The sequence below is a fragment of the Emydura macquarii genome, unplaced genomic scaffold, assembly GCF_026122565.2.
Source record: "Emydura macquarii macquarii isolate MOO-44397 ecotype Brisbane River unplaced genomic scaffold, CSIRO-AGI_Emac_v2 contig_2676, whole genome shotgun sequence".
Lineage (NCBI taxonomy): Eukaryota > Metazoa > Chordata > Testudines > Chelidae > Emydura > Emydura macquarii.
Window position 1 is genome coordinate 21,909,710 of NW_027132813.1, and position 27,601 is coordinate 21,937,310.

At 38.1% G+C, this 27,601-nt stretch overlaps 1 protein-coding gene across 7 annotated transcripts in view; it reads left to right on the forward strand.

Moving 5' to 3' along the window:
- The window catches only part of EML4 (EMAP like 4), a 229,080-nt gene that overhangs the window by 187,681 nt on the left and 13,798 nt on the right, over nucleotides 1-27,601 (forward strand). For all 7 annotated transcript variants that reach the window (XM_067565040.1, XM_067565038.1, XM_067565039.1 and 4 more), the window contains 8 exons: nucleotides 3,794-3,928; nucleotides 4,150-4,285; nucleotides 9,478-9,629; nucleotides 13,504-13,629; nucleotides 13,752-13,883; nucleotides 14,846-14,913; nucleotides 20,561-20,649; nucleotides 22,011-22,108. In XM_067565040.1, the coding sequence (XP_067421141.1) occupies nucleotides 3,794-3,928; nucleotides 4,150-4,285; nucleotides 9,478-9,629; nucleotides 13,504-13,629; nucleotides 13,752-13,883; nucleotides 14,846-14,913; nucleotides 20,561-20,649; nucleotides 22,011-22,108 (936 nt within the window). The remainder of the gene's footprint in view (nucleotides 1-3,793; nucleotides 3,929-4,149; nucleotides 4,286-9,477; nucleotides 9,630-13,503; nucleotides 13,630-13,751; nucleotides 13,884-14,845; nucleotides 14,914-20,560; nucleotides 20,650-22,010; nucleotides 22,109-27,601) is intronic.

A 27,601-nucleotide genomic window follows, 5' to 3' on the forward strand; every position in this document is an offset into this window, starting at 1 on the left:
CTTATATTTTAAAATATTTACCACATGGTACTGTAGTATTTTTCTCTTTTCTAACCCTTATTTCATTCTGAAATGGGAATGAAAACATAATCTACTCTCTAGATTTAAGTTGCTGGTTGCCTGATGAGATATACAATATTCATCTATTCACAGAGTTTAAGGTCAGAAGAGACCATTAAATCTTATACTCTGACCTCATTTACATCACAAGCCATAAAATTTCACCCTTTTACCCCGGTATTGGACCATAACTTGTGTTTGGCTGTAGCATATCTTCCAGAAAGGCAACCAATCTTGATATGAAGATGTCAAGAAGTAGAGAATCCATCACTTCCCTAGGTAGTTTTCTCCAATGATTCATCATCCTCACTGCTTTAAAAAATAAAATAATTGTGCCTTATTCCTGTTTGGATATGTCTGGTTTCAGCTTCCAGCCATTGATCCTTGTTATGCCGGTCTCTGCTAGATTAATGAGTCCATTACTAGCCAGTGTTTTCTTCCCATGAAAGTACTTATACAATGTGTAATCAAGTCACCTCTCCGTTTTCTTTTGATAAGCTAAACAGGTCGAGCACTTAAAATCTGTCCACCCCTTAATCATTTTTGTAGCTATTTTTCTGCACCCTCCTCAGTTTTTCCAACGTCCTTTTAAAATGTGGGCACCAGAACTGGATGTAGTATTCCAGTATCTGTCTTACCAATGTCTTTCTTATACAGCAGTAAAGTCACCTCCCTGTCCTACTTATTCCCCCCTCTATACATCCAGGGATTGCATTAGGTGCTTTTTACCGCAGCATAGCACTAGGAGCTAATAGTTGTTTGCCCACTATGACCCCTAAATCCTTTTTCAGCATCACTGCTTTCCTGGATATGGTCCACCATTCTGACAGTATGATGTGTATTCCTTGTTCCCAGGGCCCCCACATGGGGGGGAAAGAGGGTATACTTACCAGGGCCCAGCCCAGGCTTCAACCCCCATGTGTATGTGTGTGGGAGGGGGGCCATGTTACAAGTTTGTACTGGGCTCAAAAAAATTATGCTTGGCCCTGCTTGTTCCTAGAGGCATAGCTTTGCATTTGACTATATTAAAACACATTTTTTTAAAGGGCCTAGCTTACCAAGCATTCCTGATCACTCTGTATGACTGCCTTTGTAACAGGGCAAACTTTTCTCCCACCCTCACAAACAGTCTTGGATGCCTCTTGATTGTCAACACCTCTCCGAGTTATTTTTCCTCTGCCAAGACACCATCACAATCTCCGTGCAGCACTTCTACCTATCATGTCCTTCACTCCTCAGCCCTTTCTCCAGGAAGAGGAAGAGGAAACAATCTCACCAGCTGAAGACTTAGTTTCCCCTGGACTCTACTAGCCCTAGCTCTTTCCCTTTGCATTTCCTTCCTGTGTTTTTCTATCCTCCCCGCTGATGGGAGAGTTAGCTTCTAAGCGCCCACATCTGATTAAGTGTAATCCATTCCTCAATCAAATCTTCTCTGGAGCAGCTTAAGTGGCCAGAGGGTTGGGACAGCTGTTAGCTCTCAGGAATCTTTCACAGCTCTGACCTTTGTGTCATCTGCAAATTTTTTCAACAGTGATTTTATATTTACTTCCAAACCATTGATGAAAATGCTGAATAGTGTCAGGCCTAGGCTGCAGAATACCATTAGAAACACCTCCATTCAATGATGGTTTCCCACTGACAGCTGTCTTTTCCAGTAGATAAATTAGCCAGTTCTTTAGCTATTTAACATATGCTTTACTGATACTATATAGTGCTAATTTTTAATCAGATTTAGGTTGGACATTAGGAAAAACTTCCTAACTGTAAGTTTAGTTCAGCCCCAGAACAAATTACCTATGGATGTTGTGGAATTTCCATCAAAGGAGGATTTTAAGATCAGATTAAACAAACACCTGTCAGGAATGGTCTAGATAATACTTAGTCCTGCCTCATTTCTGGGGTCTAGACTAAATAGCCTACCAAGGTCCCTTGCAGCCCTACATTTCTATGATTCTGTGTGGTATGAAATCAAAGAATGAAATCAGGATTATTTGACTTATTTTCCATGTTGACTGGCAACCTATCTTTTAATTCTTTATTAACGGAATCCTGTAGCAGCATTTCCGTTATTTTTCCCAGGGCTGATGTCAAACTAACTAGCCTGTAGTTACTTGAGTCATCTTTGTCGCCCTTTTTTTAATATTTACACAACATTTGTAGCCTTCCTGTCTTCTGGAATTTCTCTGGTATTCCAAAATTTATTAAAAATTAACATTAGCAGTTTCAAGTGCTAGTTCATTTCCAAAATCTAAAGAGGTTTTTTTGGTTTTTGTTCCCAAATTCTGCAATACTTCAGTGCTGGAAACTGGTATCTTGATTTTTTTTTTTTTTTTTTTTTTCTTGGATGGTCATAATTATTTCTTGGAATGCAGGCAAGTTGTCCTCAAGTGTTTCTACTTATGGCCTGATCCTGCAACGTGCTGAACCACCTTCAACAACCATTGGCTTCAGTGGCTCCAAAGGCTGTTCTGCATCACTCAGGAGGTGCTCAGCACCTTTAAGGATTGGGGCCTAAAATCTAATAGTTATATGGTCTAAAATGTATGTGGGTATGTGCATATATGATCATGATCATGATCAGTACGTATGTGTGTGTGTTTTTACATAGACTGTGAAATGTAATTTAAGTTACATGGGGGTCCAATAAAATTCATTATGCTCTTCTAATAAAGTTGAATAAGAATTTATTAAGTACATGTGGGGATAGTTGGGATACTCTCCTGGGTCTTTATTCAGCAAAGTATTTAAGCATATGCTTAAGTTCCATTGAAGCCAATGCTTAAATACATATGCTTTAAGTTAAGCAAAGACGTGATTAAATGCTTTGCTGAATCAGCACCAGAGATAACCTTCTAAAGGTAGTTTCTTGTACAGGTTTCACTGAACTTACATTAATTACTGGGTAGCGGACCATTACTTGAAGAAAAAAAAAAAAAGAAAAAACCCAAACACTTGTTAAATATCTTATTGGTAAAATGAAGGATTATTTTAAAAATAATAATAAAAAATATTCACTCGGCTATCAGTAATTCAGTAAAAGTACATCCAACTAGTGAAAAGTCCCCATCTATATTTATAGTGTCACTAGTGCGCTATATTTAATATCTGTGAGTTATTTCAGTGTAGGAGGAAAAAAAAACTAAAGAGAACTTTTACAGGATTTCAGAAAGTGAATGAATTTAAGCCAAATGTATTATCATTGGCTGGGTTACCTTTTATCATAGCCCCATTATCCAAAACAACGAGCTGCTCGTGTGTGTCTTGAAATTGGACAGCAGCAAGTTTGTTTTGGTTTTTTAATCCAGAAAAAGTCTGGGGTTTTTTTTTCCTATGTTTTCTTTAATTAAAAAAAAACGGGGGGGGGGGGGCATTTTTAGAGGGGGAAAGAATGCAATGCCAAAGGATCATTTCAAATTTAATAAAACCTCTTTCTGGCTTAGAATCTTATGAAATCTTTCAGAAATGTAAAAGACAACACCACACTAATATATATTCTCATTGAAACAAATGGTTATATTTGTTTTATATTTTTTATATTTTTATATAATAGAAGAGGGATGGCCAATATATTATATATTTTATATATATACATTTACACTCACAATACTCTATATACTCTTTTCTCTGTATAAAACTCTAATTGTATGTGGATATATGTATAAAATAGTAAAATTATATACATGTGAATAAATATTACATTTTAAGCTGATGGTTTCTTTTATTGGTTCTATAGACTACAAATGAAGTTGTGCTTGCTGTAGAATTCCATCCAACTGATGCAAACACAATAATAACTTGTGGCAAATCTCACATCTTTTTTTGGACCTGGAGTGGCAATTCACTAGCAAGAAAGCAAGGGATTTTTGGGGTAAGAAATTTTTTGCACTGGGCCCGATTCAGTAATGAATACAATTCCTTTGGAGTCAATGGAGTTAGCCGCTCATGCTAGCTATGAATTTGTACCACTGTCCTTACTATGCATTTTGGATGGAGAAATAAATGATGAAAACTATGCACTGTTGTTTACACATGTGGGTCTGCGAGTGTATGCCCAATTATACCATAATTTCTCTTGCTGTCCCATTTCAGAAATATGAAAAACCCAAATTTGTGCAGTGTTTGGCATTTTTGGGAAATGGAGATGTGCTCACTGGAGACTCAGGTGGAATAATGCTTATATGGAGCAAAACTCCTGTAGAATCCACTTCAGGAAAAGGACCTAAAGGTACAGTACACTCACCATGAATCTTACAGCATGGTGGCCTGTAGAAAACATATGTAAAAAAGATTGTGTTAGGATGACAAATAGAAAAACAAGCCCATCCATAGTATGTACAGTGCTTTCTCTTTCAAGTTTTGCATGTCATCATTGGGCTTAATGCCTAGGTCAGACTAGAAGATCATAATGGTACCTTTTGGCCTTAAAATCTATTAATCTGATATTTTGGGGGGATGAAATTGTATCGTAAAAACAAACCACGTGAAAATGTGTTAATTGGTTTGTCTTTGCTGTGTCAGTATGCATATGAAAATGCAATTTCACTCCCAGCTACTGTTAGAATCATTTATTAAAGGCAGGGCGAAACATTCTATTACAAGGGTGGCCAAACTTACTGACCCTTCAAGACAATCTTCAGAAGTTCAAGAGGTGGGGCAGGCCTGCTAGAGGTCAGGGCTTCAGCCCTGTGGTGAGGCAAGGGGCACACTCCTGCTGAAACCCCGAGACATGGCAGGTGCATCCCGCATGGCTGAAGCCCTGAAGCTCCTTCCCCTCCCCAGCTGGGCAGAAGCCCCTAGCCCCACCACCCTGATGCAGGGCATAAGCTCCAAGCTCCCCCCCCCTCAAGTAGGTGGAGAATGTGCGGGGAGATGTGGGGCGCTCTGCGAGCCACATTTTAACTTTAAAAGAGCCACGGTTTGGCCATCCCTGTTCTATCATATCTTGAATTGCATCCATAGAAATGTCTATAATCCTTTCTAGAGTGGCAGAACTACTGAGGGGTATGTGGTAGCTTTTACCAGAGGATCAAACCCTTAGTAAGTGATAAGAATGATTGTCACCACACTGTATTGAACTTGATCAAGAAATTCAGTTGTATAAATGCTCCAGTAACCAAGGGTGCCCAGCTTTTTTGATCCAAACAGCTAAATTGGCTACATGTCAGCAGCCAAAGAAATGTTTCTAAGTTGCTAATAAATTTACATAATTATTTGTATCAGAGGTATCTATACACAACGATACCATTTGCTTCTATCTTTCTTGATGGGAGCCCAATCTTAGACAATGCTGATCTCCCATTACTTGCCCATTGACTTGCCCATTGACTATACATCTTGCTGGAGCTGTTCAGCATCTTGCAGGATTGGGCCCAAAATTAATAGAAAGTATTTTGTTTGACTTTCCCAGAAATTAAAATGTGCAGTTCATCAGACTTGTCCTCCTTCTGCAGTTTCAGGGAGGCTGCAGGCTTGCTTTTTTAGGAGTCTGTGGACTACATTTGGCTCTTGAGCCATGCATTGTCTCAAATGAATCATAATGGAAGCTTCTATTAAGAGAACCTGTGTGTAAGGAAAAAATGTAATACAGAACTGTAGGAGTTACCCCAAGAATAATAGTGTCTGGCTAAGCAGGTGCTCAAATCTTGACACTAAAATATACTTTAAACCCCATTTGATTTGGCATTTGGGTTAAACTTGTTTTTAGGGCAAGCTTTTTTGTTCAATTAAAATAAAAGAATAAAAATGATTTGCTACCAGACATATGCAGAACTGGCACTGTTGAGCCCTCGGGTAGCTTTTAAATTCAAGGATAATTATTTTACTTGGCAGCTATTTCAAACACTCTGGCTTAAATTGGTATGCCAGGAAAACAGTCATGTAAGAAGCAAATCTTTAACTGCAAATCTATTTTTGTAGGTAAATCTCTTTTTAAAAAAAAACACTAATTGATATGGAAAAGTAATTAACAAAATATCAAATGTTTAGTTAATTTAATAACATCTGTGCAAATAGCTTTGGCCATGGTCATCTTAAAAGGTATTTGCCCATGATGGCTGGAGTATGTCATACATAGGTTTAGTTGCTTTCTTTTAAAGTTAGTTTGCCATATTGGATTGGTGATGGGCTTTAATTACACCTTTTTTTGTTTGTTTGTTTTGGTGGAGTGTGGAACCAGATTTAAAAAACCTGGTAAATCATACCCTACAGACAGTCAGTTAAGTAAAATTGGCATCCTCTACTTTTCTTAGTTTTTATGGAAATATTTGAATCTCTAGAAACTTGCCTTTTTGTACTGCTTCACATAGTAGGGGGCAATTCTCCCCTAAATCTATTAGCATCTGTGCCCAAAATATAGTATTTGAGAAAATTTAATCTCACAGTAACTGCCAACTATATACAAAACCATTTTTTCTTGTTTTTTATATTTTGAAAACATTTTTATGTGAAAAGTGTTCTCATAGGTAATTGAAGACTTGTTGTGACAAATGAAGAATTCGTAGAGTTTTTGACTGCATCATAGGGTCAAATTCATAAGGAAAAATCAATTGGGCCTACAAAGTTTCAAATACAACTATATATCTAACACAGTCCCCTCTGGCCGACATCTGTAAAATATGCCCATTTTGCATTGACCCATATGGCACAATCTGAAATTGGCAGATATGCCCTTTGTGACTCAAGTGACTTGGCTAGCCTTCAGGCTAAGGGTTTATTTTAAGAAGTGCTCATTTAAGAGTATATTATACATCTGTGCATAAGGCAACATCGTATAACAGCAAACATTTAAGAGAAACAGAATTCCTCAGAAGTGAATAAGAAGCTCCAGGAGGTTACCCTCTAGAGATTAGAGGATGGGACTAGAAATTGGGTGTTCTGGGTCTTATCCTAGCTGTGCCACTGAGCAACCTTAAATCACTCAGGTCAACATTTTCAAACTTGAGTGCCTAAATATATTTAGGAATATTTTTAAAAAGTGGTCTAAATAAAGTGGGAACTGTGGGTGACCAGCATCTCTGAAAATCAGGCCAACTTCATTTAGGTGTTCGATTTGGAATCAAAGTTTGAAAGTGTTTAACCTCTGTGCTTCATTTTCCCCCTTTTGCAAAATAATTCCTTACCTCCTACTGTCTTTAGAAACATTATGGAATGCTACAAAATATTGGCCAAAATTTTCAAACCTAAGTGCTTGATGTTAGACTCCTAATCTATATATTTAAACACATAAATAGCAATGGCCTAATTTTCCAAGATGCCAAGTGCCAATAAATCCTGTGGATGCTCAATACCTTTGAAAATCAGATTTAGCAGATTACTTATGCCTGTTTCTTTTGGCATATGTCAACATCAAAGTGGCTTTTGATTCAGTCTTCAGGTCAGCACTTTGGCTCACACAGAAAGAAGTTGGTGTTTCAGGTATTCTACTAAATCTGGTGCACAACCTTCACACCAGCACCAGTGCAAGAGTGCACATAAGTCCACAGTTTTTATCATGTTTCTACACAACCTCAGGTGTGCAGCGGAGATGTATTCTTGCCCCGGCACTATTTTGTTGAGCTGGGGCAACTGGATATTTGGACTTGCTGTTCCGCATGTCAGAATCAAGGTTGGTCAAGAAGCGTTCACCAACCAAAACTATGCTGATGATGCTGCCCTGCTTGTGGAGAAGTCAGAGAATTCCAGCTTCACCTTCCAAGGCCTCCAAAATGCAGCACACACTACAGGATTGAATGTCTCATGGCAAAAGACCAAGGTCCAGAACCTTGGAGCTAGGCCACCAGAACCCACAGTGCAAGTGGGGTCAAATATCATGGAGAGCACTGATGAGTTATCTACCTAGGCTTCAAGCAGAGTTCAAGCAGATGCAGAAAACCAGACGTTTTACGAGAATAGGTCTTGCTGCCTCCTGCATGAAGTCTATGTCCTGCTTATGAACACAAAAATATCTTTGCAGTGAGATAGAATTCAGGATCTGTGTACAACCTGTACTGCCATATGGGTCAGAAATCTGGAACCTTTTACAGACAGACTTGCAGCAGCTAGAGACATTCCATGTGCACTGTCAGCACCAAAGCCTGAGTTGTTTGACTTTATGCTAAATGTCATAATATCATAGCGATCTGGCCTCCCTTCAGTCGCTCATTATATTTATATTTAAAAGTGGCATTGCATGCTCTTCAGCCATGTCACCAGGATGGACAAAAACATCCCAGCACACTGGGATCTCAAACTCTCCATTGATGCACAAAGGGGTGCATGCTCTGACCCTACCTGGTACCACCTACAGTGCTGCTCCAGAGAGTCGTAGATTCACAGGACTGAGATTGGCCTGTGAACTTCACTACATAATGCCTGTTGTGACACCGTCAACTGTGGTCACTCTGGCTAGCACAATGATCCTCAGTAAGCTATACATGTTTGATTATTTAATGTACAGGTTCCTAACTTTAAACATGAGTAGTCCCATTGGCTTCAGTGGAACTACTCATGTACTCAAGTTAGGCACATGCTTCAGTAACTTACTGATCTAGGACCTGAACGTGGACTTTGAAGCCAAGCTTTAAGGAGCCCTTTTTTGAAAATCTCGGCCCCAATTCTGAACATTTTAACCATTATTATTGCTTATTATTGTCACCTTCCTAATTTACAAAACTAGATAAAATTGCACATTGTAAAGTTATGAACTATAGCTAATAAAGCAATTTATAAAATAACCATACTACCAGTTTTTGGTGAATTCTTAGTTTCTTCTATTTGACGAAGGCATGCAGGCACAGCTGGAAAATGAGAATTCTCCTCTTTGCTGCTTTCACTTTGCCTTTTTTCCAATCCCTATTCATCCTATTTTCACCAGGATTTTAGGAAGTAGATCCTTTTCCTGAACTACCTATTGATTTAATTTCAAAATACATCATAATTGGTGCATTGAAAGTTTTAGATGAACCAGCATCAGTGGCAGTGTCATGTGCTTTGGAGACCTTACCATCACTGATTCCCTTCTTTTGGTCCTCATAAGACTACAGACAAAAATTCCTGGAGGGTCACATTTGCCAAAAAGGCTTACTTCTTTACATCAGCTGATAACACAATAAGTGGTTTTCCCCTATGATTCACAAAAATAATTGTTAGAGACAAGTTTCTCCTGTCCCTTTTGAAAAATGCTTTCCCTCAGATAGCAGCGAGTTCAAAGAAATGTTAGTAACAAACCTCACAAAATAATCATACAGGTGAGCAAATCTTTGTTTTCTCTTCTAGTTTTCTGTAAGAAAACACTACCACCTTTTGTTTGTAGTACTCAAACAGCCAGTAAAATTTCTTATTGTACCGTGCCACTTAATTCTTGTTCCAAAATGCAAAGTTTTGTGAAATCCAAACTGAAAAAAAATGAGTGGCATTCATTATATTTTTTCATAATTGTAGGTGTATATCAAATAAGTAGACAAATCAAAGCTCACGATGGCAGCGTGTTCACACTATGTCAAATGAGGAATGGAATGCTGCTAACTGGCGGTGGGAAAGACAGAAAAATCATTCTGTGGGATCATGATCTGAACCCTGAAAGGGAAATAGAGGTAAGAGAGGAAGCACAACCCCTCACCCTTTCTCCACCCCCACACACTTAAATCAAGATACTGTACCTAAGGAAAAAAATCAATTAGTCGTCAGTGTCTGGGATAACACAGTATTTTTTTTTTTTTTGCATTATTTTTGCTGTTTTCCATTTATAAATCAAGTAGTTAATTTTAAAAAATTATATAAATAAAAATCTATTAAGCCTCAGTTTAGCTTTGTATTAACTATAAATGAGGTTCATATTCTAATCAGGAAGGAACAATCAAAAACTTCCAGTTCTCTCTTCTCTGAGCCCTTCTTGGCTCAGATTTTCTCATTCCTTTTAAAACAAGATGTTATTAATCACCACCTATCTTCTAGTATCCCCACAACAAAATTGCCTCTTTGGGGAGAGAGAGATTTTTATGGACTAAAGCAAAGCAACTGTGATGTGATCTCATCCCATTTTCCTGTACACTGTCAGCTAGCTAATGTCCTTCACATTTGATAGATTGCCTATAGAATACACAGGAATATTCTGTACCTAAGAAATCATACTTAGTGTGAGGAGTTTGTTTTAACATCATAGTTAGTTTAACCGTCATCTGCTTGATCAAAATTGTTTACTACCATTTCAAAATACAATATCAGTACACAATTTTGGGACATAGCAAAAAATAAAAATTGCACTTTAGGATATTTTAAAGCAGCTGTACCAGCCTGGCACTTGGTACACTATAGTGACCAAGTTACAAGAAATAGTTTCTCTCTTTTAGATATTTCTTATAATAATACTTGTTTTCTATTTAAACAGTATCAGCTTATCACAATGATGAATTCATGGTATTTTGGGAAACTAAATGTAGCAGTTAAACATGTGAATCCCCACAATCTTTTTTTAAAGAACTGTCTTGTAGCTAGTTAATAATTAACAAGTATATCTAATAAGAAAATGTCAACTGGGAGAGAAATCTATTACACTTGATAATCTGTAGGTTGAGTGATATTGATCATCATCTCCACATTCCCTTTGTTATTGTGCCAGGTACTCTGTACATGGTAATTATTTGATGTTGAAAAATCCTGCCAATACCATGAATAAATAAGTTAGTGTTTATTATTTTACTTTTATGGCTGTTGTTCAGATTAATAACTTAGTAGAAAAGGAGCTCTCAGAATAGGAAAATTTATAGTAAAACAGAAAAAACATTGTGTAATACATTTTAAACATATAGTAAATAAAAATTATTATAGGCCAAAGTAGTTGCTGACAAAGTACATGAACATCTATCGAAAGTTAATAAAGTAGGGAAGCATTTGGTAGAAACTACATAATTTTTCTTTCTGATTTTCAGCATTTAGTGTTTAAAAATGGAAACAGCAGATTCCATGTATATAATCTCTGCCTGTCTGAAGAGTCTTAAGGATCTGCGGTAACATTTTCAAAAGCATCTAAGTCACCTACGAGCATAAGTCCCACTAGCTCCTAAGTGATTTAAGCACTTTTGAAAATGTTACCACTCATCTTTATTATCACAGTGTATTTTTAAACAAATAAATGAATCTACATTTTCTCCCTATGCTGGAAATAATTTGTTTGTGTATGCTAGATTCTAATGGATCTTGATACTAATAGTTTTTTTTTTTTTTAATGTAAACCCTAACTTATTTATAACACTTTTAGATTAATAGCCTGGTTTTTTCAAAGGTGCTGAGCACTCTCAACTCCCGTTGATTTCATTGGGCATCTGTGAGCATTGTGTGTCTCTGTATCAGACCATAAGGTGACAGCTGTATTAGAAATGCCCAAAGGATGACCTTTTATTAAAGAGGGGAGGGGGGCGTATACATGAATAGACACAAAAAAATTAAAAATTGTACACTAAGAATTAATCAAGAACATAAATTACTGAGACATGTCCCAGTTCACATTTAACTTTTTCTGCAAAATTCATAGGTTGAATTAGTTGCCATTATTTATCAAAGCAGAATGCACTTTATAGGACTACAAACTCTTACTGAACTTTACTTAACTGTACACACATCAGTGAGATCAATGGGACTATTGACATGCATAAGTTAAGCACATGCCTACATGTTTTCGAGGGATCTTATATATATGTTTTTGGGTGAGAATGTGGGGAAACATATTTCCAGGAATGACATATTTTTCATTGATTTGGAGTCAAGTCCTTGTGTATGTGCCTGATCAGAGTGAATAAAAGGGCTGGGGTTAGGGTGATTCTTGACGTCAGTCAGGATGGGTGGGGAAGAGAGGGGTAATAGTCTTTTCCAGAAAACTGCAGCTCCTGGAGCAGCCTCATAGGTAAATTTCAGATTAATTAGGGTATATACAGATAGTGAGCACCAGTTGAGAGGTATGAGAGGTAAAAATAGCCGTGTGGCCATAGCAGCCTGGGCAGCAGTTTAGGCTAGCACCTGAGTACAAATCTGTCTGATTGCCTTGGTACATACATGGGCGGCTAGCACAAGCTGCCACCCAGGCTGCTCAGCCACACTGCTATTTTTAGGAATTAGGTTGAGCAGAGTTAGCTCATGTTTATCTTCCTGAGCTGGGAATTACCCCTTCCAGCGGCTTTATGGACATACGATTAAGTGGGACTGCTAGACCCCATACAGAATATCATCAAACAGTTACAATCCATACTTGATGGGGACCACATCCTGAAAGAAATCTTTCCTGAACACCCTCTTCTGGCCTTCAAACACACCCCACCCCCACCACCTTATCATCAGATGCAAGTTCCCCACTGACCAGGACACACCAACTCAAAGCGGCACCTTGCCCTGTCAGAACAACAGACGCAAAACTTGGAGACCTATCTCCACTGCTATGAAGATGAACACCCAACACAACACACCTTTCAAGATCCATGGTCTTACAACATGTGGTCTTACAACACCTCTTACAACATGTGGTATACCTCATCAGCGCACTAAATGCCCCAATAACAGCTATGTGCGTAAAACCAGATAATCACTATGTTCTCAAATGAATTCACACAGAAAAATGATAAAAGGCAAAAACACTACATCACCTATGGGTGAACACTTTTCACAAAGCAATCACTCTATATCTACCTATCAGTCCTCATCCTCATAGGAAACCTGCACAACACCTTCAAAAGATAGGCCTGGGACCTTAAATTCATAACTTTGCTAGAAACTAAAAATCATGGAGTAAATAGAGACACTGGAACGATGACTTATTACACTAATCTATAACCTACGTAGCCCCTCCCCCCAGCTTTTTTTTGTCCTTTCCCCCTGATTGGAGAGATGTTCATGGCCACTTCATCTTCAATAGACCCTTGAAATATGTGCTAACATCTTATGCTAAACAATCTGTTACACCTTGAATTTAGCTGTGAGCTCTGAATACATTCCCCAGACCTGAAGAAGAGCATTATGTAAGCATGAAGCTTGTCTCTCTCACCTACAGAAGTTGGTCCAATAAAAGATATTACCTCACCCATCTTGTCTCTTTAATGACCCCTCAACCAAAATTCCTCCTCTTCCTGGCTTTTTTTTTTTTTTTTGTGTGTGTGTGCTGGTCCTTGGCTTCTTCAATAAACTTTCAAAATAAAGGTTGTGGTGTAAGTGTTCCCAAACCTGTGTGCTGCCAGATCCTTTTAATTATTTCTAGTGCGAAAATGCGTAAATGTATAAAATGGAATTGCAGTTAAGTTTGGGAATGATCTGATTTGGCTACGGTCATTATCCTGATGTTAAATAGGTTTGATTATTCCTTTTTAATTGGAAATTGTATCTCCTGTTGATTATTTTTTCATGATACACTATAGTAATTGTGTCCTTCAAAGATGCAAATTGGTGCATGTTAAGATATGGCTTTATAGAAGTTTGTTTTCCTAGGTTCCTGATCAGTACGGGACAATCAGAGCAGTAGCAGAAGGAAAAGCAGATCAGTTTTTAATTGGCAGTTCACGAAATTTTATTTTGCGGGGAACGTTTAATGATGGTTTCCAAGTAGAGGTACAGGTGAGCACAATATTTTTCAAACTTTTTCTCTTGTATGTATTTTCTCTCAAGACCTAAATTAAGGGGTTTTTACTGGTGTATGTCTTGGAATTATATTAAGTAAATAATGTGTTTCCTTTTAGGGTCATACAGATGAACTCTGGGGTCTGGCAACACATCCCTTCAAAGATTTGTTATTAACATGTGCTCAAGATAGGCAAGTTTGTATGTGGAACTCTGTGGACCACACACTAGAATGGACCAGGCTGCTAGATGTACGTGAGCTTCCTTCTATAATGGCATTGCATTTAAAAATGACAGTCAGAGAGAAAAGTACTTTAAGATGTCTTTCAGAAGCATTTGAAATTAAAATATCTAGCTTTTCCCCTTTGTACAAATAGGCAAAATGTGAGAAATTATAGCATGAAAATGGTTAGTGGGAAGGTGCCCAACCTCTGGAAAATGTAGATGTGGGTTCAAGTAACTTGGTAATACTTAACTTATACTTGACTAGTTTTAAAATGAACTGTCAAGTTCTACAGAAATTTATCTGGGGGGAAATGTGTGCGTGGAAACATCTTCCCCCAAAACACACTCACTCACAGAAACTAGGTGGGTGGGAGTTTATATAACAGCATGAGCAAAGCTGTGAATGATGTGTTTAACTGCTGCACTTTATTTTTCTTTTCTTGTTTTGTCTTTTTAAGTCGTTTCCAAGCTTTATACAATAGAACAGAATTGTGTAAAAGATTCGATTCTTGTAGAAGTCTCTATCAGTCCATTCAAAATAACAAGCTTAATAAGCATTGTTCAACATATCATAGTGATGCTACTTAGTGATAGGAGCTAGGACTCTGATCATAAACCCAATTTTTTTTCATGAATAATCTTGTACAATCTGAAGTAGAACTTTGAAAAAATTCAGAATTTGGAATGCTCTGTTTTAGAAGTTTCTCCTTTGTTCTATATTTTTACATAATATACTAATTTATCTTGTCATATTACCCAGGTGATTGTTATGTGTTATTTGCCTGAAAGTCACATGGCACTATATAAATAATAAATACTGTGATAATCATAACTCTGCTATTAGTTAAACCTGGCCTTTCAGATTTGACTCCACTTTCCTTCTTTTGTCAGCTAATGTGAGACCTTTTAACATTGCTTGAATGTAGGGTGGGGGTTGTGAATATTAATACATTTGATAGTAAATCATATAACTACTTTTTTCCTGCAGGAACCAGGGCACTGTGCTGACTTCCATCCAAGTGGAACAGTGGTAGCAATAGGAACACACTCGGGAAGGTAAATATATTTTGGTTTTGTTGTGATGAGAGAAAGGAAAGACGGAATATGTGTTTGTGAAGTGTAAAAGTGATATGTACAGGCATTTTAAATATTGGGCCTAAGGCCTTTTTTTTTCCTTTCTTATTATGTATGAAGTTGGCCAGCTTGAAAGGTGGTGGGTAGGGTTAGGGAGACATTAAAGTTTTTTCAATGTTTTTACTTTTACAATATTTGGATTGTCAAGCCTGATCTTTCCTGGTTTTGAGAAGCAGTTCTTGAGAGGCGTAGAAGGTGGGTGTTGTGAGCTGCCATACATTAATTGAAAAGGTGGGGTGTGGTGTTGAAACGAAGACCTCCTTTCCCCCTAATTTCAATTAGACATGGGAATGAAGTGCGAATTAAAGAAAAAAATATCAAATAGCCCTACCTAAAAAAAATCTCTTCATCCTCAGTTGCTTTCTCAGACATCTTTCACTGTCTTGTGACGTCCTAATTTCATTCATTCTCCAATAGTCGTAGAGTCTTCCAAGGAGTCAAGACTTGAGTTTCTAATTTTTTTTTTCCCCCCAATTAAAAAAAAAAATCAGAATCATGTTTTGTTACCTTCTAATTTCAATATTCTCTTCATGTCCAATCATAATCATGTCCATCAGATTGAAAAAAACTGGTATTTTGATTGGTATTGCAGTTTTCTGCAGCTGCACAGCTGAAAAAGTACAGGGCCTGGCAATAGGAAATCCTGCGTATTTTAAGTAATGCCATTCCATAGATTCTCTTGGGCTGGCAAAATTATTGCTCAAGGGGAAGTAAAACTCCAAGTAGCTAATCGTGTACTGTGCTTTGAGAGGACCATTGAGCTAAACATTCAAAAGCACTGCTGAAAAAACTGATAGAGCTTGTGTTAGAAGATCCAGACCTCTTTAAAAGCCACCAAGGACCTCACAAGAAAGATAGAAGGCAGAAAAGACCTACTGAGCCGAATCTTCATCTGAAGTAAATCACTGTAGCTCCACTGAAGTCAACAGAGCTACATTGATTTGCACAGCTGAGAATCTGGCCCCTGGTGTTTAGATACAGTAGCAGCCATCTCTTTGCTAGTTCATTGACAAAAGTTGCAAGTTTTTATAGCATGACGCCCTTACTAGGTAGGCATTGGCGTACCTTGCATTAACTAGATCAGCTTCAACCAGATAGTTTTATGGAAATATGCAAACATTATGGCAAAGATCATGTCAGTTCTTGAGTGCTCCTAGCTCTCTGTATCTTACCTTATTTCTGTTGACTCATGATTTCACCAGTAATCCTGTAAGTCCACAGATGTAAACTGTCAGCAATCATGTACTGTGCCATGGGCGCCCCCACCTGGTGGAGTTACAGTTTTAATGTGGTAGCTATGCTTTTCACCATCATCTTTTATCAAGAGTGGTGTTTTGTTTTCTTTTGTTTGTTTTTTCTTTTCCAACAGAGGAAAATCTTGTGTCTGGAGAAAAGAAATTCTTTGGAAATGTTAGGGGGGCAGGACCTAAAGATTAAATATGCCAAAGTGTGTGCAAGGTGCTTCCATCAGCTCCTACACAAGTTAGGTATGATATCTGCAGTAGCAAGTGGGAGAAATCCTCAGTGAAAATCAGCAAAGGCCAGAGACCTACGATTTCTGTATGGCTCAGGAATATTTGTCTGTTGTTTTAACCTGGTCTACAGATCAAAAGTCTAAGAGCTTACTTGGCAGACAGTCCTTACATTTCACAGCCCAGTAGAACTTTTCAGAGCTGGCTACCATCTGCTTGCTGCATACATGCATTCGGAAATGAGACCCCCTCAGAAAACTTGTAATCCGAAAGTAGAATCCAGCTGTGATAATAAAGGCCCTGATGGAGCCTGTCTTTGAACTGCAGTATTTGGTAGACTGGAAACATTTCATGGAGACTGACTCTCTTACTGGCAATTACTATACATTCACTGCAAGAGTGGGAGAGCTAAGTTAGTGTGTCAATGACTAAAGCTTGTGGAAGTACAATGAACAACATAAATTAGGTCTGACCAGCACTTTTCTCCTAAATTAATATCAGGTTGTCATACTGACTACTTCTACAGTTTGGTGCTAATAATTTAGTCTGCTATTTGCACTATGATTGTACCTCACTCTGAAGAAGACAAACATTCCAGAGAAAATAGGCAGCGTGTTACAAAACAGTACCTCTGGTGTCAGATAAAGTTGAATGTATTAAAGATACACAAAATGTGCATTGCAGCCTTCTTTCTCTACATGTTTAGTAAATTAGATTTTGTGCACCGCTTTTCTAGATACATTTCTCTAGTAGTTGAAATAGGAGTAAATCAAAGCACACTAGAAAACTTCTAGTGTATTGCAGCAGGGTCCACATGGATACTTAGTGCATTGCAGGCAAATACAAAGTAGATTTATACCCCAGATTGCTGCGCACACTAGCTGTTCGTCTAGAAAGACCTTTTTAATTCCCACATCCCAGCACCACTGCCCACCTGAAATCTAGCAGCCACCTGCCTATGAACTACCACCCACCTGTCCCCTAATATTATCCTGTAGGATCATTTACCAGCATTCAGAGCCAGCAATCTAGTGCATGTCCCCCTGCATTTGGGGGAAGAGGGTTAGTAGAAGGGGTTGTCTGCCTGCTGTAGTGAAGAAGTAGGTTTGCTGTGGCTTGTTCTTCTAACACAGTTTTTCCCTGTGATCCAGCCATCCTGCCTCTTTTTATTAAAAAAGGAAATGAACTCACTTTCTCTTTTTATGTCAGACAATTAGGTTAGGTTTCTCAGTGCACCCAGTGGATGTGCTATCTGGGTGGACAGTGTCCTGTAGGAGAGACAGATGTGTAAAGTGAGGCCTCCTTTTTCTATTTTATTACTCACACAGCAAGAGGTGGAGCAGCCATCTGGATTGAAACAAAGAAGGGTCCTGATTCACCATTGGTTTTGGTTGAGTTACACCAGCATAAAATTGGTGAAATGCGGTGTTGAGTCAGACCAATGGAGTCTAGTGCAGATTTTTGCAAAGTGTTTCAAACAAATATCTCTGTCATAAAAATATGCTAATTCCCAACCCACTGACAACTGCTGTTGAATATCTTATGTTCCTGTGGCCTTCCATCAGCATATATTGTATAGCAGAGTTACTCTCAGGAGTCACTCTTTCTCCTCCATTGGTGGCAAAGGCACAGTTCTTTCCCTCCCTCTTAACAAACTTTCCTTTCCCTACCTCAGCTGTCACACAAGTGTAAGAAAGTAGCACTTTCAGTTAATTCTGTAGCAGGAACAGGCAAGGAGGTGGGAATGAAATTCAGTACAAGAACAGCAATTTGAAATATCTGATTCACCCACTTACCCTGCAAAGTCTCAGTGTACAGCTTGCAAGTAAGCAGTCAGCTTTTTGCATTATGTTAGAGTGATATTACCAAGAGTGGTTTTCTGTTGCTGTCTAATAAAAACATTTTTTGCCATTTTTCCACTAGACTGTGGTACATTGAGCTGTTTTTTTGTTTTGATATGATCCCCTAACCACAAATTGATTTCAAGCTATTGGGACTAAGCCATTTTCCAGATATCTAGGTTTCAGACTCTGGATTAATAAGCTAAAATTGCTGTTTCTTCTGTCAAATTTAACTGTGTGTACTGTTGTTCCTGGAATTTATTTTAAGTTCTTTTAAGTGTGCTTTGGAATGCCATGTATTAATTTCTATAATATGCAAAGCAAAAATGATGGATCAGATATGTCTCTGGACAAAAGGGTAAATGCACAATGGATAAACTTATCCCATGATAGTTGTACAATAGGTAGCATGTATGTAACGATGTATCATGTTAAATGAAAAAAAAATTAGCTTTAGTTCAACGATATAGTTATGAAATTGATTTCAAATGTCAGAAAATTACAGAAGCAAAAGTTGCTATCCCAAAATTAACTTAACCAGATGGCACATCTTATATTTTTATTCCATATATTAATAACAAAGGATACAGTTTTGCTAGTTCTGATTATGTTATTGGAATCTTGGATGGTATATACGTGATATGCCTGAGCTGCCTGTAGTTTCCATCTTCAGCTATTAGAGCCGACTATGCCACTTGTGCCACAGGTGGCAACCAGGGCTGCTGTCTGTAGTAGCAACATGTCCCTGTGTGCTTTGGAAGGGGCGGGCCTATATCTGGTATAGACCAATAGGAAATGACCACGCTTCCAGAACAAGGAGATAGTAAGGGAAGAATTGTGATTTAGTCTCTCAATCACAATGCCAGTACTGAAGAAGCACAGTTTATGCACCACCCCTTGCTCAGGGCTTTACCTACAGTCACAGTCTAGCCCTTGGTTAACACGCCATGTAAATTCCTTGCTGTAGACCTATTAAGCTTGAAGCAAAACTTCTAAATTCCTTGGACCAACAAGTGTATAACCAGCTAGCTTCACACTGATATGCAGTGTGTCTGCGTTTAAATGTGGCTCTGTAGATTTAATGACATTTTTCTACTGTGCATGCTTAATACTGGAGCTGAGCTGATTATTTACAGTAAATAATACTGTAAAAATGTATGTGGTGAATTTTGCTTTTTTTTTCTTTTGAAATCATTTTAATTGAATTCAGTACAGGTTTGCAATGAAAATTCTCAAATTTATTCATTACTCATAATTCTTTTTGAACTGTCCCATTGAGTAATTCTTGATCTACAGATTATTCAAATATCTAACAAGGAATATCACAATTAAAGATGCAGTTTGTACATCAAAGTGTAACTTATCTTATTTACAGAACTAACAAAGATCTTGGATTTTGAAGTGTATATCCAATCATACTAGTAAAATTCAATTTGTGCTGTATTTAATTAGTTACATAAAACACCCAATCTGGGAACAGAAAGAATGCCAGGTAATTTATATAGTTAACCTACAGGGGATAAATTGTGATTTTTAAATTTGAATATATAATATAAATATCCACAATGAAAATGAAGGGATTTCAGGAAATAGCAAATCAGAATTCACTTTCTACTTCAAATGGGTACTTGCAGATTATTTTTCCCCACTGCTTGCTGTATGCAAGTTTCAATTCAAGTTTTTAAATCAAAATCCCTTTCCCTAAATAAGCAAAAAGCACTAATTTCAAACTTCAGCTGTAGCCTTATCAACTTTTTTCAAAAAAGAGAAAAGTTTAGACTCAAAAATGACTGCGGAGATTTCATTCAAACTTTCTAGAATAATTCATCTGCAGCTAGAGACCAAGGATGGAAAATTTCAGGCCCAAATATAAATTTTTCAGAAAACATGTGAAAATGTGAGATTATAATTGAGGTCATTTTGCAATCTAAAATGTAGTGGGCTCTAGCAGGAAGCTGTTGGAATCACATCATATGTTCACCAGCATGTATATCATATATATTACATGATATACTAATAACTACTCCAGTATACAAGAATAAAAATATGTAGAGTGGTATTTTGGCATGCTTATCTATCCATCACTGGAATATACATCACTTTGTAAACTCAGAAACCGAAGAGTTAAACAAGTTAATACAATACATTGAAATGATAACATAATAATAAGGATATAGAATACAGTGATCCTTGCTTTTTACATTTTTTGGTTTTATTTAAGCAGAAGGAACACTCATAGAACTCTCTTCTTAACAGGTGGTTTGTTTTGGATGCGGAAACAAGAGATCTGGTTTCAATACACACTGATGGTAATGAACAGCTTTCAGTGATGCGCTACTCAGTAGGTAGGCAAACTTCCGGTGTATTCTGGGCACTTCATTGTAATTCCACATTTTAATTCCAATAAGATAGATGTTTTTCCTGCACTCTCTGGAGCTGTTAAGTTATTAACATGTTACACCCACATCAAATTACCCTCCAGTAATAGGGAACTGCAGAGCTTCTAAAAAATTGTTTAAGATCATTAACAGAATATATGTGTAAATTAACAATGACAGCTTCATTTGCATTTTGCCTGCACTAGAATTCACAGTTTTATATTTTCAGTTCCATCTCTGCACACATCACCATTGCCTAACATGGCACCCCCTTGTATTGATATTATTGGTTGTGGTAATTCTAAACTGAGGAGGTGGCAGGTAAATTAAGCAAGGAAAGCTTGATTTTAAGTTGTATTTGTAACTTTTTAAGTGTGCCTGAATATTCTTTCAACGTTTTAAGATCTTAAGGAGTTTTTATTGAATTTATTTTTCAGTTAACTTTTAAAATGTATTAGTATAAAAACAATAAAGTTAAATCCAGGTCTCTCTCAAACTAAAGGCCATTTGCTATTAATTATTTGTTTAGGGATTATGTGGAAAGGTATCCTCTTACTGAATAAAAACCAAGGTCATTTTATGGGAGTCTGACAAACAGGCCATAGTTTAATCCTCTCTTCTGACTGGATGGAAGAGAAGTCTGGCAAGCCTGTTTCATGTTTGCTATAAAATAATGTGCCAAGTAAATTGGGCAAAACTTTTCTCTACTGCTGCCCTGTTTACCAATAAACAGTATTTCATTTTAGAGCACTCACATTCATTGGTGCTACAAAGGAGTTTGATCATGTTCCCAGGAAGTAAAATGGTTCATAGTACCATGGACCTTTATTGTTGTTGGAAAACAATTGTAATATTTCAATAATATGCTAAGGTGACTTTGTTGACGATTTTGTGAATCAAAGTCAGCCTTTGATTAGTATTGGTTCATGTGTAATAACTTTACATTTTTAAAAAAACTAACTCTCCGTTGGAGATAATCTCCAGTTACTCACAAAACTGAAAACTCAGGGATGCATGTTATCAGCCATTTTCAGAAGTCCAGTGCAAGGCTGGGGATTCATTAGCTCGTATCCTGTCCAATGGTAGTCCTTTTTTATCCAAGACATAGTGGGAAGCAAACTCACTTACTCCATAATCACAACCAATATCAAAAGAGAGAAAATATAGGAGACCAATTGAAAAGCAATATAATTAGTTACATGCTTGGGTACCAGCTCATGTGCAATTGTATGATTGATAATAATGCATTGGTGTTAAATATGAAATCATTCAAGATCAGAAAATAATATGCTAATATTATTACAATATCTTTTAAACTTCTATTGTAGATGGCACCTTACTTGCAGTAGGATCCCATGACAACTTTATTTACCTCTACATAGTGACAGAAAATGGAAGGAAGTATAGCAGATACGGAAAGTGCACTGTAAGTTTTTATACAGCATGAATTGGCACAAGAAACTGTGTTTAATGTTAAAAATTGTTATCAAAAGGTATAGTCTAACCTTTTTAGTATTGGGTGCATCTCTATTGATTAACAATAGTGATAATTTCCTTTTTATTTTTGGCAATCAATATCTTTCACTACCTTGTCAACCTTTAATTGGTTTTAAATGTAAATCTGATCTGTAGCAAGAAATTATTAGTAGAATGAAGAGAAGTCCATTGACATAGACATGCCCTATTTTTTCTTTCAACTCAAAAGCTATCCATCTGATGCAAATCTATCTTTGTATTTATACAAAAAAAGTCCTTGTTGGAAGTGTTGGAAGTTCAGCATTTGTTTCTTTTGTACTCTTACAGTATCCCTGCCCTTTTATAATTCTCCTTGGCATGTTTTTGAACAATGTAATTAGATAATGTAGTTAATGCATTGCAATATTTCATAAAAAACTATCAGTCTGATGATAAAGACCAGCTTTCATGCATACAATAACAGTCTAGTGTTGCACTGATGATGTATAACTCTACATAAAACAGCATCTGTCTAGGAGCATAGTTCTTGTATAAGGAGAATCAATTTGGAGATCTCTTAACTCTCATTACTATTATAAAATTATTAAATGGGGAACTGTTAGTATATAGGGATGAAATTCTAAATGGTGTAAACAAGTGTAATTCCAGTGAACTTCATGGCATTGTATCGCCATAAACGAGTCTAAATTTGTCCTACAGTGCTGAATAGCTCCCACCATTTACAGACCCAGAGAGAACAAAAGCAAAATATTGTGCGTAAAAGACTGATCTTTAAATTTGGTATTTCCTAGTTCTTCTTCGAGTAGATTACTTCCTGCTTAGGCGTCTGCACACCTAGTGTATCGGAACCAGAGTACTTTGCCTAACAATACCTGTAGGGGCAGCGCTTTCACCCTGTGGCCCTAGACCTTCCCGTGTCCATATAAGGATGGCACTACCCCAATCCCCTCAGTTCCGTCTCACCACCCTTGGCGAAAGTTGATGCTCTCTGTGGTGTTTCTCACTTTGTGTTTTCAGTCTCAGTTTTTGGAGAGAATTTTCTTGTATATAGTAGCTAATAAAATCTTAAGTTAAAAGTTAAGTTTAGAGTTAGTTTAGTATTAGTTAGAGTAGTTGGATGCCCTGTGTGATGCCCTCACCAGGGTTCAAGCATTGTCCGTTGTGTGGGGAGGCCATCCCCAACAGCGTTTCCCACACAAGATGCCTGTTGTGTCTCAGTGAGGGACAGATTAAAGAGCAGTGTTCCATCTGCAGGATATTCACTAAGAGGAGTCAGGTGGCAAGAGAGTTGTGGCTGAAGCAGCACCCCCTCTGGAGCAGGCCATAAGGCCCACTTCAGGGCTGAGGCCCTCGCCTTATCCGTGGATGGTTTCAGCTCTGGCAAGTGATGCCACTTCATGCTCGGGATCTGCCAGTTCCCCAAAGAGAAAGAGGGGTCATTCCCCCGTCTTTGGTATGGTGAGGAAGAGGTCCCACAAAACGAATCAGGACCATTCCGGGACTTGAGGAGACTTATCCTTGTTTCTAAGAGGAGGATGCAGGATGGAGCAGATCCTTCTAACCAATCCCTGATACTACTCTGAGAGCAGCCAGAGCTCATACAGTTGGCTCCAGTTCCAGCCATGGGAGTCCATTGAGTCTGGCACCGATGATGTCAGCACCAGTGCCAACTGTCTTCACACCAGTGGCATACCAGGCAGCATTAGACCTATTTTGCCTTTCAGTCCCAGACTCTCCACTTGCTCAAGAGTTTGCTGGTGCCATGGTGAAAGAACAGGACCCATGGGTGGCTCAGCAAACCACCTCCTTGTCCTCCCCAGATGGCTCCACCATCCCAGGAATCTTCCTCTTACTTGGTACCGGAGGACTTTAAAGTGTATCAGGACTTCTTGAATCATGGCCGCTAGCTTGTGTATCCAGTCAGAATTCTTGCAAGAGAATACACACAAGCTCCTTGATATACTCCAGTCATCAGCTCCGAGGAGTGTAGCCCTCCTGATTAAATGAGGCTTCTCGGTTATACCACAACAAAAATAATAAATAAAACATTTTTAAATATGAGAAGTTAAAATAACAAGGACCCAGCCTGTACTTTAGACATATCTGCAACATTTTATGTATTTTAATCAGTTGTATTTTTTGTTTTACAAGTATAAGAAAGCTTCTCAAACTGCTACATCAATTTGAAAGTATTTGAAATATTTGTTTCTGATTTGGGGGATGGGAAAATTATCCCTGGGATAAGGCTATATGCCTAACTCATGTCCAGAATAAATTTGTCAGGTACGGTTTTTATTGAAATATAATATTTGTAGTAGAAACTATGAGCAAATCTTAATGGGTATTAACATTCCCTGTAGTAATATACAACTATGTCTTTCCTGAGATGTGTTGTTATTAACCAGGGATGTTCAGCTGAGATAGGATATATATTTCTAACCATCTGGACTATAGGAAGCACAAGAAGTCTAGAGACTCATTACACAGTCAGCGAGTGGTATATCCCAGACTATAAAAGAATGTCCTCCCTGTTCTGTTCTGAACAACAATGTGTTAGACACAAGTTTCAGCTGTTGAGACAAATTTATATACAGTATCTGTTGGTCCCTTGTGAAGAAATTTTAAATGGGGGGGAGAGAAAAGGGGAAAGACTTTGTATGCTATTAATATATTTTTCCTTGAAAAAAGCTGAAACCCTTTATTTTTATAATTGCATTCAATTTCACTTCCTTTTGAATAAGTACAAGATCCTAACACACACAGCTTAATTCTTTGTTGGGGAAGAAAGAAGTAGGTCAATGGTGTTGAATATTAATGTATGGACACTGTTGTATTTACAATTTAGCTTCCATCAAGACTCTGTTACCTTCCAAGTTGCCCAAGGTCACGTGCGTGCGTGCGTGTGCATGTACGCAGAGAGAGAAGACCTCTTGACAAAATCTTTTGTAGTTCAGCTTTGACTTGGATAAATGACTGGATGACATTGCCTACGGCCTACTGGATAAGTCAAATCTCCTTGGAAAAGAGAGAAGTCTTGCTGCTAGATAATAGTTGTTGCTCTCTCCCTCTTCATGTCACCATTGTCTGAGAGAGGCCATTTGTAGTTTTCCAGGTTAAGAGCCTTGGCTTTTTTTCAGCTACGCCATTTCCATGGAAAGTTATGTTTTGCATGTTGTTTGACAGTGTTTCAGCTGTGTAACTCCTGCAGCCTGCACCCTTATTTATTCCACTGTCAGCTTGCAACAGCAATACGTGATCTCATAATTACGAAGCTCAGTTCCTTCTTAGCAGGGCTTCTATGCCTCTTTCGGCTTGTGCAGAATGCAGCAGCACATTGGCTCACTGGACAGAGCAGCCAGGCCTGGGATCATATTACATGCACCCTGTATTCCTCTACGCTGGCTGCCAGCAAAGCGGTGGATTGATATTGAGATGGTATTTAAAAGGGAGGACCTGGTTATGTTCAAGACCTTGAGCACCTTCCTGGCGAGTTTGTCCTCTGGTACCAATTTATTTTGGGGGGTTTTTGAGTTCTACTGTTACACTGTTATAAGTCATTCCTTCTGGCAATCGATCACCGTTCATTTCTTCCAACTTGTAAGCATTGTTTGAATCCATTCAGAAGTATTTTATATCTGAACCAGTGTCAGTCCATGTGTAAGACCCCCTATCCTCCAACACTTTGTATTTGTATCTTTCCAGTTGTGATAATTTTTTTCCATTGTTCATAAGCAGTAGAATCCTCTTACTGGGAGAATATACTGGTGAGAAATACTATTAGCCTGGAGTAGGCAGAATTTCTGATTAGCTGAAGACATTTCAGTTCATGCAGCTGTTTGAAGAGCTTCAGAGCTGCAATGAGCCCATCACATTACGGAACAGTCCCATGGAATAGGGAGGAGGCACTGTCTGCACTGGGGCAGAAGGTGAGACTTCCCCCTGCTCTGGGCAGTGGCGTAGCTACGGATGGGCCATGGCCATTTTGAAAGCAGCCCACCCAATCAGATTTTAAGCAGTTTATCCCGCTTTTTTATCAGCCTCTGTTTCGCTTGTGACACAAGGCTTGTGCCCACCCATGTCAACCACAGGCCCTGCCAAAAAAATCAGTTCTGGCTACACCTCTGGCCAGGGCCAGTGACATAGGAACTGTCAGATGCCCAGCCTGCTAGACCAGCAGATATTAGTGGTACAGTAGCAGCAAGTTAGCCATTAGGAACTCAGAGTGGTGAGTTCTTTACAATACTTTTTGTAAACTTTCTGCTTTTGACATAGCTGAGGGGCTAAAAGCTTCTGTTTACTGAGCAAACAGAAAGGTACAAGTAGAACCAAAGCATCTCTGAATCACCTGACAGCATCTTAATTAAACAATATTTCTGTCCATACTATACATTGCAGCTAATATAATTTGGGTCTCTTTTGACATCCCAGCTTTCCACTAACTGCAATCTATAGATTTTCCTGGTATTGAGCCTACCAGCAAGGTTGTCTAGTCTCTATCCTTTTAAATTGGCTAGTTGATTGTTACCGGAAATCATGGGGCCATTGAATATACTACTTATTTCTGAGAAATCTCATTTTACCCAGTCTTAAACCATAATCAATCACATTATTATTACAACTGTTTGTAATAATAATGTGATTGACTATCATTAATCTTAAATTGGTTTCCTGGCAGATGTCTAAATCAAGTAGCTTTCCAAACAAAGTGCGGTATAATAGGTGTACTTAAAAAGATCCTTACAGTTCTAAAGATAGAAAAACGTTTTCAAGATATTCCCTAAACTTGAAACGGGGAATATCTCCAGAGCTGGAAGGAACTTTTTAAGTGCGCTTAGTGTATGCTCTAGCGCAATTTAATTATTATTAATCGTTATCTGTTGCTTTTTCATTCAGGGCCATAAGCACTTTGATATTACTGTTGCTGCAAGGAAGGGGAAGTTGCAGTCTGAGCCATGGACACTATGACCTGTGGATGATGAATTTACCAGCTGAGTCCACTGAAGCTGATAAACATTAGTGAAAGGAAAGGCTTCAGTCCAGCCAGATACTTTCAGTAGCCAGTGATAAATGTACAGTGTGTGAAAGGAAGTGTGCCTCTCTCTGTGGTAGCTGCTGAAGGAAGATTTTATTGGAATATAAAATTGTGCTGTTTAAAATATTATGACAACGTTTTATGTTTAGATTCATCCTGTCACGGTGGCTTGCTTGAAGGGATTTTCCAGTTTGGAGCCCCCTTGCCAATTGCTTTGTTCACCCTCCCATTGCCCCAAGGAATTTTAACAGCTGCCAAAGTTCTGGCAGGATTTAGTAAGTGGCTGTCCATTCCCTCCTTCCCCCCCACCCCCCTCCCATGTTGGAGTTAGTTTGTAACTTTTAAGGATTTGAAAAAAAGAGAGGAAAAAATCCAGTCTCATTTTGTGTTTAATTTTGTTTAGCGTAACAT